The 19,608-nt window shown below is 35.7% G+C and overlaps 1 protein-coding gene across 1 annotated transcript; it reads left to right on the top strand.

Moving 5' to 3' along the window:
• Nucleotides 1-10,995: 10,995 nt before the first annotated feature.
• Nucleotides 10,996-14,659, top strand: LOC110895204 (ubiquitin-conjugating enzyme E2 35). Its single transcript, XM_022142484.2, has 8 exons — nt 10,996-11,152; nt 11,327-11,354; nt 11,465-11,551; nt 12,463-12,521; nt 12,999-13,040; nt 13,116-13,189; nt 14,123-14,220; nt 14,298-14,659. The coding sequence occupies exons 1-8, from the start codon at nt 11,117-11,119 to the stop codon at nt 14,333-14,335; spliced, it is 462 nt and encodes a 153-aa protein (XP_021998176.1). The 5' UTR covers nt 10,996-11,116; the 3' UTR covers nt 14,336-14,659.
• Nucleotides 14,660-19,608: the final 4,949 nt, after the last annotated feature.

Here is a 19,608-nt window from a genome sequence, read left to right as displayed (position 1 = left end):
AATTCTTTTAGATGCCCCTTGCTTAGCAGGTATCCAATTTCTTTTCTTAAGGCTATGCAATCTTCAGTTAGATGCCCGAAATCCTCATGGTATGCACACCATTTTGACTTGTCTTTAGTCCCGGATGGTTTGTCATTCTTCCTGGGCCACCTAGCTTTTTCACCTAGATTCTGCATTGCAAGGATCAGTTCATGATTATCAACAGAAAAACAATATTCTGAGATTGGAGGATATTCTTCATCATCCTCTTCCTGGTCAACAGCATGCACATTCTGATTTTCATTTCTATGGTAGGATTTGAATTTGTTGCTCTTGAAGGAGGATCCTTGCTTATCTTGTTTTGAGGATCCTACTTGTCTCTCCTGGATCCTCTTGTCATCCTCTAGCCGAATGAACCTGAGTGCCCGAGTTCTTACTTCATCTAAGTTCCTGCATGGTGTCATAACAAGATCATCATAGAATAATGAATCCTTAAGCAGTCCCATTTTGAAGGCTTCAACAGCCGTAGCCATATCCAAGTTAGGAATGTCCAAGGACTCTTTACTAAATTTAGTTATATAATCTCTTAATGATTCATTATGATTCTGAGTTATCCTGTACAAATCACTAGTTAATCTTTCAAATTTTCTACTGCAAGAGAATTGGTTATTGAATAAATTAACTAAATTAGCAAATGAAGTAATAGAGTAGGGGGGAAGACTTAGCAGCCACTTAAGAGCTGATCCAGTAAGAGTGGATCCAAATCCTTTACATAGGCATGCTTCCTTCAACTTTTCTGGGATAGGATTGATCTCCATTCTCTCCCTGTATTGTGCTATATGCTCCTCTGGATCCGTTGTGCCATCATACAGCTTCATAGTAGGGATATGGAACCTTTTGGGTACCTCTGCATCACAAATTGGTGGTGCAAAGCGAGATACCTTGTGGCTTCCATCTGCAATCTCTGGGATAGGCTTGACTACCCCTGGAACACTTGAGATCATATCTTTTAGCTTCTGCAACTCCCTGGCCATAGCATGATTGACACCTGTATCCTGCATGAATCCATGGTTAGTGGTAAGATAATTATTTAAAGTGTTACCTCCCATTGGGTTCAAGTTAGTGAATCCATATTGTTGGGATTCTGGAATAACGGATGGACCAGTGGAAGCAATGGTCTGCATTGGAATGAAGTCCCCTTGATGGACATCTAGACTTCCTGTTTGCAAACTTTTTAGGGATCCTGGCATCTGGGAGGATCCTGGTATCTGGTAGGATCCTGGTACGAAGGAGGATCCTTGAACCTGGAACGATCCTGGAGCAAAGGAAGATCCTTGACCCTGGGATGATCCTGGAACAAAGTAGGATCCTTGAAACTGCTGTGCTCCCGGATAGGCTCCCGAATTTATGAAGGATCCCATATGCTGGGGATAGGATCCTGCCGGCTGAAAGTGTGAGCCTGATGTCTGAGTCATTGCTGTCGATCCGTGGTGCAATCCTCTTGATTCTCCCATGATTTGCACGTCTGGAATTCCTGATGGCTGAGAAGTAATCATTGGAGTATCAAAGCTCAAGGATTTGGGCATTAGTGGAGAATGATCCTCTGCCGTTTTCTTCTGTCTTTTGAGATCTCCAATTTCCCTGAGGATCCTGTCATTAGTCTCATCCTGCCGCTGCATACGATCCTTCATCTGCAAAATTAAAGCAAACACATCACTAGTACTGGGAATAGAAGAATTCATAGCAGAAGGAGATGGAGTTTTAGAAGTGGTAGGAGTTTGTCTCTTCTCAGCATTCTTCTGGGATCCTGCCGGTGGTGGAGGCAGAATGTTCTGGGATGAGGTGACTGCAGACATTGCCGTGGACATGTTTTTCAATGATGAAGCCATGTAATTCTTTGAAATGATTTCGAACAAAGAGGTTTTCTTATGAATGAAGCACCAATTGCCCCACGGTGGGCGCCAAACTGTTTTGGTCAAAAAATCACACAAGGATAATGTAACCAAACTTTATGTAAACGGGGTATGATGCTTGGTTAATCATGAAAGTAAAGGATCACTTCTGTGATAAAGATGCAAAGACACAATGATTTATACGAGGAAAAAGCCCTTGATCAATGTATGATCTCCGGCATAAAAAACCTCGGGTGATGGCAACTACCGATCACCAACTTCAATATAAGAAAAATATAGTTACAACTTCGGATGATAATGAGCTGAGTACAAGGATCACTATTGTTTCGAGTGTCTAAGTGTGTGAGAGTTGCGTTGTATGTCGTGTCTCCTCTTCCAAATGATGGAGAGTGGTATTTATACAAGTGTAGGTGACCTATTTTAGGTAAAAGGACTAATTATCAGCTCATTACCCCTTTAGAAATAAAAGACAATCTAGCCTAAATTGCCGCCCATACATCAAGCCAAGTTTCCATATCCTGTGCAACGTCTATCTCTGATTATGCTCCTGCCATAATTGTGAAGACGCGTCCCTTGATCATGATGCTAAGAGCGTATCCTGCTAGATATTCCTGCAAAATAACATTGCATTAAGTGAAGGTGACCGTTAGCATGAGGATCCTTTGATGGTCCATGATCCTGATCCTGAAGTCCTGCTGAGGATCACTGTCTGCCAAAGAAACAAGGATCACTGGTTAGGATCACGTGTAAGGATCACCTATAATAAAAATCCAGCCCTAACAATTATAATTTATCCTAGTTATAAAACATCAAGGATATTAAGGTGGCGCATAGGGCCTAGTCACAAGGACAAATTTTAAATCATCAGCCATGATTTCAGAGAATCAAGGCCCTTAAATCTATTAGCACAACAGGCTTAGTCATAAGGACATATATAATTTATAAGCTATGATTTCAGAGAATCACAGCATGAAGGTATTCTGGCATAATAGGCCTAGTCACTAGGACATTTATAATTTATAAGCTAGGATTTCAGAGAATCAAAGCCTTGAGGTTTGAACCTAGTTCATTACCTTTTTCTGACAGGGAGTCATAGACTACCACTGCCTTTTGTCTTATATGACAATTAGTATGGCCCGTAGGCACTACATCACTATTGGATGTCTAATAAGTTTGGCCCGTAGGCACTACATCACTAATGGATGTTTAATAAGTTTGGCCCGTAGGCACTACATCACTAATGGATGTTTAATAAGTTTGGCCCGTAGGCACTACATCACTAATGGATGTTTAATAAGTTTGGCCCGTAGGCACTACATCACTAATGGATGTTTAATAAGTTTGGCCCGTAGGCACTACATCACTAATGGATGTTTAATAAGTTTGGCCCGTAGGCACTACATCGCTGATGGATATTTAATAATGATCATCTTTATTGACGATTTAACCCATGATTTATAAATCACTAATTTGAGTTTTGGAATCCACAGAAGAATTCTCTTATAGGAATGACGCGTGCGATTTTTAACGAATCACATCAGCCATGGATGTTAACATGATCACAGAGGTTAACTGGAATTCTGAATCTTTTAATCAGGTCTTACCATCTTGGCCCGGTCTTATAATTGACCCGAAGGCTAGGTTTCACACTTAAGATTCTTATTTAATAATTATCGCAGATCAATTTTAAATTGAGGTGTTAAATATGGATCTGAATCTAATTATGGAACTACCATCTTGGCCCGATCTTTACAATGACACGTGGCTAGGTCTTGCCCTTTTTAGATTTTGCCATTTTATTATAATGGTAGATCCTACAATAGGAAATATTATTTTCCATTTATTTAATATTCTTGTTTGGAATGAAAGTTTAAATTTAATCATTCCACTATATGAAAATAGAAATATAAGGTTGCCCTAAGCGGGACTCGAAAATAATAATGTTGTCCTCGAAGGGACTGAAAGGTAAATATGTTCTTATAAAGACTTATTAAGGAAACGATCTTCAGCAAGATGAGTTTCTTCTTCATTCATTTCCTGAATGCTTTCTCCTTGGTTGCACGTTTCATCCTGGTCGCGGTACGAAGCTCAGCAGTTCAAGACTCCGGATGTGGAGACTTCCTATTACAGCTCCTTCGCTTGGCGACGTATAAAAATTTGGAAGCAAAATTTCCAGATCAGAATTTAGAACATTCCTATGTTAAGTCTAGACTCGAATATGTGCAATTGTGTCATTGAGATTAAACACATAAGGATAGTGTTTAATTCACTCAATGTTGGCTCTGATACCAACCTGTCACACCCCGGTTTCCACGTGTAACACCGGTGGGCCCGGTGGGGGATTACCGTGACGTAGTTGGCAACAATATAGTCAAACCACACAATTATATGAATGCACAGCGGAAGCAAAAGATAGATATATTACGTTCCGAATAAAAAGTAATATCCAAGTATTTCAACGGAAAGTAAGGGATCCACAGGCAGATCTATAAACATTGTTCTACAGACTTTAGACGCCTAGAATTTGCAAGATTCCTTATTAATGTCCTGAGCAGCTTCCAGCCTATTACGTACTTGTACCTGTCACTTAGACTTTTGAAAATACGTCAGTTTTCACTGGTAAATACACTCAACTGACTCATTTGAAAAGAGTTTAGGAAAATTGATTTAGATGCACCAGGCACAAATTATTTTGACACTTTGATTAAAATGCACAGAGGCAAAATTAATCTTTTATAACTTGAGACAATCATAATTATGATCTTGTATACAGATTTACATGTTCGTTGTACGTTCAGGGGATAGTGTTTAATTCACTCAATGTTGGCTCTGATACCAACCTGTCACACCCCGGTTTCCACGTGTAACACCGGTGGGCCCGGTGGGGGATTACCGTGACGTAGTTGGCAACAATATAGTCAAACCACACAATTATATGAATGCACAGCGGAAGCAAAAGATAGATATATTACGTTCCGAATAAAAAGTAATATCCAAGTATTTCAACGGAAAGTAAGGGATCCACAGGCAGATCTATAAACATTGTTCTACAGACTTTAGACGCCTAGAATTTGCAAGATTCCTTATTAATGTCCTGAGCAGCTTCCAGCCTATTACGTACTTGTACCTGTCACTTAGACTTTTGAAAATACGTCAGTTTTCACTGGTAAATACACTCAACTGACTCATTTGAAAAGAGTTTAGGAAAATTGATTTAGATGCACCAGGCACAAATTATTTTGACACTTTGATTAAAATGCACAGAGGCAAAATTAATCTTTTATAACTTGAGACAATCATAATTATGATCTTGTATACAGATTTACATGTTCGTTGTACGTTCAGGGCCCGATGTAGAAACCGAGTCAAGATTAACAGACACATCACAAGTATAGGCCCACTGAGCGTGAGATACCGTTTCCCTTATGCAACTGTCAGGTGTATGCCTACACCCCGTGCATAAGACGTGACCATTTTATAATACAATGATGTCAAGGATATCCGGGACATGGTCATTAACCCCTAAAGGCTTTTATTTCAAACACTACAGATCAAACCGGGTTACCTCAATAACTTAATCACAATCCGATTAAATATTCAATACCCGACCAAGCGGTATTATTATACCGTATCCCAAGCCCGTATAGGGAAATAAGTTAAGAGTATTTACCTGAGCTAGCTCCTGTCTTAAAACAGCAAGAATAATAACTCATCCATATTTGCTTAAGTAAGCGTAGGTACAATTTACCGGAAGGCTCTAGTCTAGAACGATGGTATAAATAACCAATTAGAATGCTAACGGGTCTTTAATTAAGCCTAAGCTTAGACCGGTTAGTCTTAAAGAATTGTTACGGTTTAATCGCGTGAAAGGCGAAAACCGTGAATGGAGTGTGATTTTGACCCAACAAGTTTGAAGACTTGTTTCATATGGGTATAACAATCATACTCTGGATTTTGGGGTTAAAACAATATAGTTTGACCCGTTTCGGCTAAATTATGTAAACTAGTTACATAAGCCGAACCGTGCGCGCAAAAGGCGCAACGGGTATCCGATAGAGTCCTACACTATTTTCCTAAGTCAATATACTTTAAAAAGGTCGTGGTATCAGTAGGATACCTTCCATAATGCCCGTAGGGGTATTTTGGTCTTTTTAAAGATTATAAAAAGGGTTTCTGAGTTCTACAGGAAATTTGAGTTTCCCGAACAGTTTATAAAGTCCAAAATACTTTATTTATTATTTAAAATCAGTAGCAACTGGAATCGGGTCAAAAGACCTTGTAGAACTCAAGTTATGGCCGAAAAGGGTATATTCGGTATTTACCGAACTGTTGCCATAACCGTAGGTTATGAGGAAGGTAAAAATAATTAAAAATCTTTAAAAATCCCAAAGTATTATTTTACATCAGTGAGTAAAAGATTGGGTGTCGAAATCCGAGTTTGGATAGGCGTTATGCTAATTGCGCTATTTAATTACTAAAGTTTCGCAAATTGCGCTAACTGGCATAACTCTTATTCTAGACCTCGGATTGACATGAAATTTTAGGGACATGCTTAGAATTCAGTAACCAAGGTCATGATCCATTCACATGTCCGAAAATCTCGTTTAAATTTATAAAGGGCGTTACGGTCAACTTTTAAGTAATTAACGGAAATGCGTAAAAGACTTGGACAATTAACGAACCGGTCACAGAGGCTTATACCATCATGTAACCTGGTCCTAAGAGAGTCCTAAGGCATATCTATATCGTACTAAAACGGGTCAGAACCGTAGTCAAAGCAAAAGTCAAACTTTTGCGACTTTCGGTTCCGAACCGGATCAATATAGCAAATGGCCGAATCAAACGGGTTTAGACAAGTTTATATACTTAATATCATGTTTTACGAACATCAAAACAAGTTACATATCAGCTACATTACAGATTATACAAGAAATCGCAAAATGACTTTCTGTTGACTTTTTAAGTGCACGTTTGACTCGACATTCGACATAGTTAGAGCGGTGATCAGAGGGAACCCCTTTAGGGGTTTATTACCCATATAAATACCAACTCATAACTACTTTTGATTCGACTAATCACTGGACCATTAGTGATTAATCTTAAAGTCAAACGTTAATTACGACGGTTTATCTTTTAAGCTAAAACTAGGCTAAAACTTAATTAAGAAAGGTCAAGTAAACTTACAAGAGTCCTATGCACGAATTATGACCACTAGAGTCTGCTTTGGAGCTCCAAGAATGATCAGATTGCAAGAGGAAGGTGTGAAGAACAATGGTTGCATATCATGGCCTTTTATAGTGAATTAATCACCACAAATCTTTGACACATGAGTCTACAACCCACCACAACTCACTAACAAGTGTCCCTAGATGTTTAGGGGTTGTTTAGGGGCCAAGCATGAAGAGGCAAATCGATTTAAAGGCTGATACAAGGCAATAGCAGACAAGAAATCAAACAAAATCAAAAATCTGATCTGGTAAGGCAGTCGCGTAGCGCGACGCCCTCAGCCATATTGCTCGCGCTACGCGAGCATGAGGAGTCAGCCAACATATTTTTCCTTAATTGCAGTTTTGGTCCTTGGCTCTTCAAACTTTGATTAGACCTTATTTTCTTGCATTTTAAGCCCTCATAATTGGCGTATAAGGGCTTCAAGACATATACCCTCTTTGTTAGGCCCCCGGTTAACTTTATTGTTACCCGAAAAGTCCTAACTTTCAACGTTGACGCTTTAGCCCCTTATACACGAATTCGATCATAACTTTTTCGTTTTAAAGCGGAACTTCGCGGAATTTATACAGTATATTCTAGTGAGCGTATAATACTGTTACAAAGCCTCGGGAGCGTTAAAGGGTCACTCAGAGGTATAATTAAACATGTTGACACAGTTAACCCCTGTAGCTTGTAATCTCTCACTTTCTTCCACGTTTCGCTTCCGTACGATCCATGATTCATTCGTTTGAAGGTATAAGCACTACTTAGGGTTACTATACAGTATATTTACCCTTGTTTGACATTTATAACCCTCGAATTTACATACATTCAAGGTTTGTCAATATTAGTCCTTTATTTAATATCAATGCTACGTGTAATCAAATGACACGTGTTAACACATCATTGGACAAAAATTCGAGGTGTTACAATCCACCACTACGCACAAAGACGAGACCTTAAAAGTTGTTTGGGAATATATGATAACGAATAGAGCCTTTCACGAGATATTCATTCAGCTTAATTAATTGATATCCATCTCAATGGATTAACATTCCCAATACTAGTGGGAGATAGAAAGCAGTTGGAAAAGAAATGAGTTGGTATGAATTATCATTGATCCTCAAAACTAAAAGTGTGAAGCAGAAGTTCAAATGATAACTCAATTACAAAGATTAGCGAATCTATTACCAGAAGCATTCACTGACCTTAAAAAGGTGACTATGTCACATATACCAACTACTAATGCTCCAATTAAGATGAGTGTCCTAGAAGGACAACCACATGTTTGTAATGAGTCTATTGCACGCCTGTAGCGTGGTAGACTAGTTGATTCCAATAATAAAATTTCTCGAAAATTGGAGCATGTAATTAAGATGGTCAAGTCAAGGTTATAGTAATAAGATCTCCTGAAGAGACAGTAGACATGATGGTTCAAGAAGAACCTCAGATACCTGAAATTAAAGAGATCTCTTAATTTATATCATGTCTATATATACATGGAATCAAATTGAAATCGACGTCGTTATACTTTTGTATATAAAATAGTGCTTAAAATGATAAAATGATGAGGATCAAAATTTAAGATCTGCCTATGAGAAATGATTGGCCAAAAGCGAAAAGACGTGAATAAGGCAGAGTTGAATTCTCTAATGAAATGGAAAGTTTTCGAAACAACAATCCATGCAACTGAAGTTGTAAATCATGTTGGAAACAAACAGGTCTTTTATGCGAATTATGAATTGAAAATCAAATCAAGTAATATAAGGCAAAATTGGTGGCACAAGAATTTTCGCAAAGACATATGATTAATTATGAGGAGAAGTATTCTCCAGTGGTGGATGCATTAACTTTCCAATATCTTATTAGTCTGGTAACATAAAGAGAGAAGTGATATACGTCTTATGAATGTTATGTATCACTTGATACTAAAAGTTTGCATGAAAGTCTCGAAGGATTAAATTATGTAAGTCATGTAAAGTAAGTTCTCGAGAACAATGTGATCATTGTATACATATTCAGATTTGAATAGGTTATGATTTTTTTACATGTTGGATACAATTGAAACTCCTGATGAGTTTCTAAAGCAATTGAGTGCTTAAAAGGTTAATTGAAACATCTTAATGATGTAATACTTGTGCACCAAGAAACATACATAGAAAACTTGTACCCGATGATTATGACGTCTCAATAAATAGTGTACACGCATGGTACAATATGGATTTTGGAGATAAAAGCAAGTGTTATCATGACATTTTGCATATGATATAGATATCTATGTGATAAATGGGCAAATTTATGTAGTAAAACTCCTAAAGAGTGAAAGCACATGCATATTGGGATAAGATGGAACGAAATCCCTCATGGATTGATACTACCAGAAGCATTGATGTCATAACCTCAAGAACATACTATATGAAGTTGACAAAATATGTATGGACTAAAATAGTTGGGTCAAGTGTTGTACAACTCGAGATATTCGCATAAAAAGGGATATAAGTTTGATTAAATTAGCCATGTTATATCAACATTCTACTTTTAAAAGTTTACTATAATCGCAGTTTACAGTGATGATGTCTAGGCATTATCGAGAGAAACTGTCAAGCTTTTAGAGGGAGAATTTTTGAATGACCTTGGCACAATCTGATTATTACTCGAACCGCAGCTCGAGTATATATGTAATTATATTTCATCAATCCCTCAAGTACATCTAGAAGATGATGTTGGGATATTTTAGTATGGACACAATTGAACCTTAAAGTATGTTAAAGGTTGTTAAGTCACTTGTTATAAGAAATGTCTATTATCATCTCCTACCAAAGTCGAGATTCTCATTCTAGAAGTATCATCGTTAAATGTATAAGTGCATTAATATGTTTTTGCTAGCTATGTATGGTTATAGTATCTTTCACTTGAGCTTATTGTCATGACATAACCTTTGTCAAGCGAAGAGGCATTAGAATGAGCTCAAAGAAATATTTCAGGTATGAACGATATTTGATTATATTTTACTAACCCATGAAAACAAGTTTGGTTAGTCTTGTAGATTTGAGAATGTAACATAGCACAATCATGGATCAAATGATATTTGTTTTCGAGAGAAAGCACCAAGAATCTCATACAACATTGCTCAACATAAGGGATTGTACTTCAATGGATCAAGCGACATTCTACTGGATACAAAAGCTTTGAACAACTTTCAGGGAAGATCGACAAACGTTACTTAAAGGCTACTTATTCAAATGAGGGGGAGTATCAGACAAGTTGCATTTTTCCTTCACTAACTAAGTTTATTCCATTTGCAGTAAGGTTTTTAATACAACAACATTATCGGGGGGAGACAATACGCGCTGCACTCTTTTTCCCTTAGCTATGGTTTTGTCCCAATGGGTTTTCCTGGCAAGGTTTTTAACGAGGCAGCATCTCCACGCGTATTTGGTTGATAACCAAGGGGGAGTGTTGTAAATAAATATTATTATGGTTATCAACTCCATATATAGATGTATCTTGTTTACTAAGTTTCCCTCTCCTATATATATTCCTTGTATTTTATTGTTAAGACACCATGAATAATATAAAGATCTTTCTCCCTACATCTCTTTCTCATATTGTTTAGCTATTAGGCTTGTTGTTTCACAACAACAACATGTTAAGTTCTCAAAAACTATTTTTTCTTTTTTTCAAAAAGTCATTTTGAAAAGGACTTTTAGGTTTGCCAAACACTAAAACTCCTTTTTAGCTTTTTAATTAAGTCAATAAGTTAGTTGGAAAAATTTAGCCAAATATCCCTTGCAACAATGAAAAAAAACGTCTTGCAAATTTACACCCGACTTTACCAAACTAACAGGCGAGAATTGACAATGTCACAAACATCAACCCCCATTTTGCAAACATTACATAACCTCACACGGCTACAGAAAAAAAAAGGTCTCGAATCCATAATCTCCCTTCTACTTTACTCTCTCTCTAGAAACCCCAATTTTCTCTCTCTTCTTCTAGCGTAAATCAGCTCTTCTATGGCGAACAGCAATCTTCCTCGAAGAATTATCAAGGTATAATTAATCAACACAAACAATTCACCATCTTTCTCCTCTGATCCATTTCTCAATTCCTCTTAAAACATCATATATACGTTTATTTGTATGTATATATACGTATGTAGTTAGTTTCAGGTTATATGATCGTGAAACCCTAACTTGCGTTTTGACTTTGTTGTGTTGATCCAGGAAACTCAGCGGTTACTGAGTGAACCAGGTGAGTTTGAACTTGATTTGTTCAATTGTTTTGTGAATTGTTGTAAATTATTTTGTGGCTTTGGATCGATTTGAGTTTGTGCTTGTTGATTTTGAGTTTTGGTGGTGTAGCTCCGGGAATAAGTGCATCGCCGTCGGAAGATAATATGCGGTATTTTAATGTCATGATCCTTGGTCCAACACAGTCTCCTTATGAAGGTAGTTCAATTTTGATGAATTTTTTACTTATTCTTGTTTGTATAGCAGTTGTTTTGGTCTATGTTCTCAAGGACACAAGGCGCACAGGCGTGTCCGGAGCATAGTATAAAATAGCAAGGGTTTTAGGCTTGTTTAGGGCTAGTTTAGGTTAATTCCAGCCTTAATTGGGGTTTCTTTTTACCACATTAACTACTTAGCAAAGAATAGCTGTCTGGTGTGTGTGTTTTCATAACCACATTATTTGGCTGCTTTATTCATTAGTTTTTTTTTTTTTTTTTTTTTTTTGAAAATTAAACTTCATTAAAACAACCTCCAACCCAAACGGGCAAAAGGCCAAACAAACAACCGAACCCCCGACCCAAACGGGCAAATGGCAAAGAAATTACAACATGTACAGAGGGTATTTACACCATTCCGTCCACCTAATGTAATTACATGTAGATCTATTTTTAACCCAAGCATCACCTCTAGATTTTACCTCCCCAATGATATCTTGCGGACTACAACTTTTCTGATTAAAAACCACATCATTCCTTTCTTTCCAAATGCACCAGCACACTATCATAGCCAACCCGTACATGATCTTCTCCTCCTTCTTACTACACTTAATGAATTTGTGGATTTCTAAGATGTCTTTGTATTCGAAAAAGTAAAGCGGCGGAATGTTGCACCAAACGCTGAAAGCCGTCCATACCCTCAAAGCTACCGAGCAAGCGGTGAACAAATGCTCCAGTGCTCCACCGATTCCTCGATCCACTTATGATGGACAAGATGTTTATCATCTGTTAGTTATGGTGAATAACTTGATCAGTCATATATAAATTTTCAAAGGGGTCCTTGTTTGTATTTTATGTTAAACTTGAGGGAAAACATCGATTTTATTTGTGCTTCTTGCTTTGGTTAACCTATAGGAGGAGTTTTCAAGCTGGAGTTATTTTTGCCAGAAGAATATCCTATGGCTGCTCCCAAGGTACATGGATACATACTGATGCGTGTTAATGAGTTAATCACAATGTCTTGTTATATCTCTATATAATAATTTGATTGACTAGCATTGTTGGCCCCTTCACCATGAATACTGCTTTCTGAGCTTGTACATTTGGTCAATGAAGCTGTACGTCCATTAATGATATGTATTATTTGCATTGATGATATTCTGCAATGAGGGAGTTAACAGATTTTAACTACAAATATATTGTATCTTTTTAATCATAATATTTTTCATCTTTCACAGTTTCACATGAACTTATCAAATCCATCATTTTTGTGCTCTGTGTCCCAAAGCTCTTTATATTCTACGTTTAATTTCTTTTGTGTTTTTTTTAACTGTTTCATTGTGTGCCTGGGTTCTTTAAGATGGTATAAGTTGCACGTAATAATGCTTGGCTATGTGCAATTTAAGATTCACATCTATACTTGTGCTGTAATTTCTACCATGCTGTAACAGGTCCGGTTTCTTACAAAAATTTACCACCCGAATATTGACAAGGTTTGTCTTGCATGTCTCTTCTTTTTTGTTTGTTATATTAAGTTTGTTTTTCTTCTTAGTATGTTTCTGATGCAGCTTGGTAGGATTTGTCTTGATATCCTTAAAGACAAATGGAGCCCTGCTCTTCAGATTCGCACTGTACTCTTGAGGTATAGTTACTGAACTGATACCGACAAATTTCTGTTTTACTAGTTTGCTTATGTTTTCTTTGTCGGGTTTCAGGTATTTATTTAGTTATTGGTAGTATTTTGGTCTTGAGTCGTTTCAGCCCAACAAGAATGATTAGCTCAATTAGGGAATTATGTCCAACAAGCAACAAAGTGAAGCTGCCAAACAAAATAAACGAGCCCAATTATACACTCAGAAAGTCAAAAGTCAACTTTATAGCATATTTACTGAATATAAGTAGTTAACATAGTAATAAAAATACAAAAGTGTATAAATTTAAATGGTATATGCACTCAGTTCTAAGGGTCGGTTCTTAACCGGAACCAGTTAATAACCGGTTAGGAGTTAAAAAAAACGGCGGTTTGTAACCGGTTATTTTTAACCAATTACCAATGTACTGGTCACCCGGGGAAAAAACCGAAAAATGAAAATAACCGGCTAATTAACAGAAAATAACCTGTTATTAACCAAACCGGTTAAAGTGAATAACCAAACCAGTTAAAGTAAAAAAAATGAAAATAACTGCCTAAACCGGTTACTAACCGAAACCGGTTAAGAAAATTAACCGATTTGTGCACCTCTACTCGGTTCGGTTGGGTTGTTTCCAAAAAGGCAAAAACCCAATCGACTTGTTTCCTACATAAGTATTATAGCTAAACCCAGTTGACACGGTAAAGATTAAACATAACCCGGATCAACCCGTTTATAGACAAATGGGTCAAAATTGACGCTTGTTGGTTTTAGAGAACTTGGCATGGTATAGCGACGCTGCAACATACTAACAGACATAATAAGAATATCTGTCTTTGGTAACTGTATATAGAAATAGAAATTTGACATGAATTCTTTCAGTATTTGCTAATAATATAAAAATCGAAGCTTGACATCTGCATTGTTTGAATTGTATCTGTTAGCATTCAAGCTCTTTTAAGTGCTCCAAACCCAGACGATCCACTCTCTGAGAACATAGCAAAGCACTGGAAATCTAATGAAGCTGAAGCTGTTGAAACAGGTAACACACGCTTTTTGATAGCACACAACCCGTTAATTTTTTTTTTAATTTATCTGGTTATTTTATTGAAACTGCAGCAAAAGAGTGGACCCGTTTGTATGCCAGTGGCGCCTAACGGCGATTCGGTCACCGTGTTGTTTGGAGAAAATAACGATGTATTTGGTTAGGTCTAAAACTTGAATGGTTCCGCCTGCTGCAATGTTGTTCACTTCTTTATTTCAGATAAGACACTAATTTTTATATGTGAAACATTCATCTGGTAACTATGTGAAAAAGTACTTCTGGACACGGTTGTTATAACCTTGAGACTTGGGTCGGGTGATGTGATTCCTGTCGCTACAACCGCCGGGTTGTGTTTTGGGTTGATGTCACGAAATGACATTAAATGTAACAATAAGAGTTCGTCAAAAAATTATAATAGTGACATGTTCTCACGCCGTTTATCTGTGTACTATTTACCAATAGAGTTTGTTCACAAGGATGCTTTATGTTTTTGTTGGGTCTAATGTTTTTAAAACCGGACCATACCATTCTGGGTGTTGGTGCTATGTGGTTGTGAGCTAAGGGTGTAAGGAGTGGTTAAACACTTGAGAGTGTGCCATGTCAAAGTGGTAAACTATGCTCAAAAGTGTTGGCAGTGGTTAGACACTTGGTGAAGTGGTAAACTATTTAAAAAAAAGTGTGATTGGTTGAGATGACATGGACCTCACCCCACACACCCCCTCTCTCTCTCTCCTCTCCTCCCCTCCCTCTCCCTGCATCGGTGTTCCCTCATCGATTTCTTCCCCATTTTCGGCAACATTGTGCGGCAAAAGAGTGGCAGTGGTTGCCGATGCGGTGCCGATGTGTTTTACCGCTGCCACTCCGGACAGCCTAATAGAGCGGATGTATATGAATCGGCTGGTTTTGACTTTCGAGCAATGTTTTTATGCATCTATATGTACACATACACAACTTGAAACACTTTTCATGACCAATTATTTATCTGTGAACAACATGTAATCAAATCAATATTTCAAACCTGTTGCCATTTTGGTCCCTGTGGTTTCGTTTTGCTGTCATTTTGGTCCAAATTTCAAATTTGACCAGATTTTTCAACTTAAAACCTGGGTTTTTGTCTTTATTCTCAAGGGCATTTTGATCATTTTAGGTTTATTATAACCTAATATTGATTAACACCATTAATATATAAACCCCACCATCACTGAAGATCCATCTTCTCATACGGTGGTGGGGGTGGGGGTTGTGGGGGTTGTGGGGGTGGTGGTGGTGGGGGTGGTGTGGTGGTGGACCTGGTGGTGGTGGTGCTTGTTGTTGTTCTAGCAGTGGCATTATTGTTGTTCTGGCAGTGGCATTATTATTTATTAAATTTGAGTTATAATAAATCTAAATGACCAAAATACCCGTGAGGATAAAGACAAAATAGGGGGGTTTAAGTTGGGGAATCTGGCCAAATTTGAAATTTGGACCAAAATGGCAACAAAAACGAAACCACAGGGCCCTAGATGCAAAAAGTTTGAGATTTGGACTAAAGTGACAAAACTGGCCAAACCTCAGGGACCAAAATGGCAGTTTACTCTTTTAAGTTTTTTAATTCGTTTTAAAAATCATTTTCTAATTATTACCATTACCATCTATACAAAATGCATGGGAATTCCATGGGAACAAGCTTCTAGTTCTAAGGGAACACAAGGCCATGAATGGCGCAATTATGCCAAGGTTAGAAGCCCGGGGAAATTGGGTAACCATGTCTAAGATTAATAAGAAACTGAAATGTAGTATTATGCAACTATTGCTAATGGGTCGGATAATTGAAATAAGGAAGTCATGAACAAATTGTTGGTAACTCGGGATCCGCGACGTGAAATCTACATAGTTAGATCCGTAATTTTATTACGGACTCATAGGAAAAAGATTCGGTTAAAATAGACTAACGAGTAAAAAGTTATGATAGTTTAAAGTTAGTATTTTGTGAATTTTCGGAGCTGGGCAGATTACCAGGTTGCAAACCTGCACCTGCTGGAAAAAGGTTTCCCCCGCACCACGCGGAAGCCGTCGCGAGTCGCGACGGATTCTATGTCTCTTGCCGCGACACGCGGCAGAACCAAAGTTAAAAATTTATTATTTTTTTATATTCTGATGCTGGAACTTGTTTGCATACTGAATTTCAATGTCAAAACTAATATTATTAATGGTTTTGACTCTAGGTAATAATGGAGACTTTCCGGATGGCGATCAAGCATATTTTGAAGATCCGAACACTACATTTTGAAGCTTCTGCGCTTACCTAGTCTTGTCGAAAACAATGTTTTATAATGTAATTACTTGATTTGATATTTTTGGGATGTTAAACTAGTTAGTAGTTAACTAGTAAGTTGACACTATAAAAACTTCTATTTCGTATCCTTTAATGAATTGAAGTATTTTTGTTTTAAAAATGCGTAAATTATATTAAAGTCCAATTATGTATAACGGGTGTTACAAGAAGAGAAGAGGAGAAGAGGTTAGAAGACTTTGATCCATATCTGCACCAAAAAAGATGTCTCACGGACCTTTTTTAATGAAATGTCTTCGAGAAAACAAACACACTGCAGACTCAAACATCTGCACGTGGTCTGCGTGGGGCAGACATAAGAGGTCTAAAAGTGCTTTTTACAAAAAAAAAAAAAAAAAAAAAACAAATAGCACCTTAAACTTGAGATCTGGAAGGAAAAACTTATACAGGCCCACCATAGGTGGAACTTAAATACCCGTGATCACCACTAGATCTCTAGTGATGATTCAGTTGCCCCTTTATTATAAATGTCTTGTCGTAGAAACAATGATAGTTCACCTTTGCATATTTAAAAAAGAGTTAATATTTACGCATTATTCCATATATCTATATATATATATATATAGGATTAGGTTCAAACGTGAACAAAATCCCAAGAGTGAACTGCGTGAACTGATCTGGGCCCTTGATTTTTATGATCTTGAGATTAGAGTGAGTGGCATGATGGTAATTATTTGGTTAATTTTTTTCATTTAATTATATACAAAAAGGGTATATGTGTAATTTCAATCTTAAATTGATTGCATAAATCTCTCACAAATCAAGTAATTAATTATCCTCTTAAATTGATTGCATAAATCTCTCACAAATCAAATCAAGGATTAGGAAAGATGTAACTTAATTCAATTATTAAAATAAATATTTGTTTAAATGCGATGTACACATGTGTATTCTGATTTTGCCCTCTTTTTAATGCGATATACACATGTGTATATCGTCTGTTTTTGTGATATCTTAGAATTTTTATTTTGTATTGAATGTTGATGTACACCTATGAATTACTGTACACATATGTACGATGCTGAGTACACATGTGTACTGTTCTATTTATATCCAAGTACACATGTGTATACCGTTGAATCTGAAGGTTACGTGGATCTTAAAAATCAAAATTTGAATTCTGGTGATGAAATATGAAATAAAAATTAAAATTGAAATCTGGTGATTTGTTGTTTGTTTTGATAATTATCTTATTAATAAATAAACATAATATGAATAATGAATTTAAATTAGAAAAGATGTAACTTAATTCAATTATTAAAATAATGATCTAAATCTAATTTTTTATATAATTACAATCATACCCTTAACAACTAAAAAGGAAATCAAGGGTCCATATCTGTTCACGCAGTTCAGTAGTTCACTCTTGGGAGGTTGTTTATGCTGGAACCCTACCCTATATATATATATATATATATATATATATATAAAGAGAGAGAGAATGAAAAAGAATTTGAAAATATAATTGAAGGGTGTGAAACTCTATTTAAATTTCGAAAGTATAGTCCATCATTCCTTATTTAAAGTGTCTATACCAAACCTCTGATTTTTTCAGACTTTCTAAAAGAGTTGGTTAGCAGGGCTAGTTTTGACAATTTACCAAACTCATTTATCATCATTTATGGAACCAAATATATTAATTAAAGCCAACTGCCTGCTGTCCATTTATTTATTTGTTTATTATCATTTTTCTAATAACAAATTTGGTTTTAATTTCTATCGTCTATAGGACTTGAACCTAAGATCTTCTCCTTCAAAGGTGTGACCACCACTCCATTGGTTATCACATTTTATTATATTAAGGAGTCTTTAAAATGAAGATAAATAAATAATATTAGTAAGAATAAAAAGGTTTAGTTAGTAAGAACAAAAAGGTTTAGGTTGAATATATGATGCCAATAGTTCGGGTATATAGAACTATCATATAGTATAGATTCAATATCCGTTACTTTAAAATAAAGGTAAATAAATCATATTACTAAGAATAAAAAGGTTTAGGTTGAATATATGATGCCAATAGTTCGGGTATATAGAACTAGCATATGTATATTCAGGATCCTTTTTTGTCACTTTTCCCTTTGACATGTTGTGTTGATGGACTTGTGCAGAGAACCAACATTTTTTTGTCACTTTTCCCTTTGACACATTTAACTCTTTAGCGTCAGAAACTATCCAATTCCTGACCAAGGTCCAACGAGTCATCCACAGCAATTGTTCAGCCTCAGGGGGCAGGTTTTTATCTTTGTTAGATTAAGGTTTGCAATTCAGAAAGAGGTGGCGGCGCAACTTGTTGCCCGTCTACCTTCTTTTTCCATTTAACTTTACAAGTATGAATGAAAATTATCTAAAAAAAACTCAATTAATTTTAAATGGATATATCACCATCCGGATCGATCCATACTAGAAAATATAATAAAAAAACATAAAGTAATAAAAAGATCACAAAAATAAAAAATATAAAAAATAAAAAAAATCATTAACAAAACAACAAATTCTAAAAAATTAAAAATTATTTCTGAAAAATAAAAAATTCAAAATTTTTATTAAAAATTAAAAAAATTCAAAATAATTCTAAAAAAATTAAAAAAATTCAAAAAATTATAAAAAATTCTAAAATAATTTTAAAAATAAAAAAATCAAAAAATTCTAAATATAAAAAAATTCAAACAAATCAAAAAATTCTAAAAAAATCAACAAAAAAAATAAAAAAAGTTCTAATTTTTTTCTGAATTTTTTTATTTTTTGATTTTTTTTTAATTTTTAGAATTTTTTTAAGTTTAAAACTTTTTAAAGATTTTTTTAGATTTTTTAGAATTTAGATTTTTTTATTTTTTATAATTCTTTTAGAATTTTTGATTTTTTTTAATTTCTTCAATGTTTTTTTTATTCTTTAGATTTTTTATGTTTTAGAATTTTATTGATTTTTAGAACTTTTTAATAAATTTTTAGAATTTTTTGAGTTTTTTATTTTATTAAAATATTTTTTGAATTAATTTTGATTTTTTAGCTTTTTTTTTTTTGAAATTTTTAGAATTTTTTTAATTTGTTTGGAT

This window comes from Helianthus annuus, chromosome 12 (assembly GCF_002127325.2).
Source record: "Helianthus annuus cultivar XRQ/B chromosome 12, HanXRQr2.0-SUNRISE, whole genome shotgun sequence".
NCBI lineage: Eukaryota > Viridiplantae > Streptophyta > Magnoliopsida > Asterales > Asteraceae > Helianthus > Helianthus annuus.
This window is presented reverse-complemented; position numbering and strand designations above follow the sequence as displayed.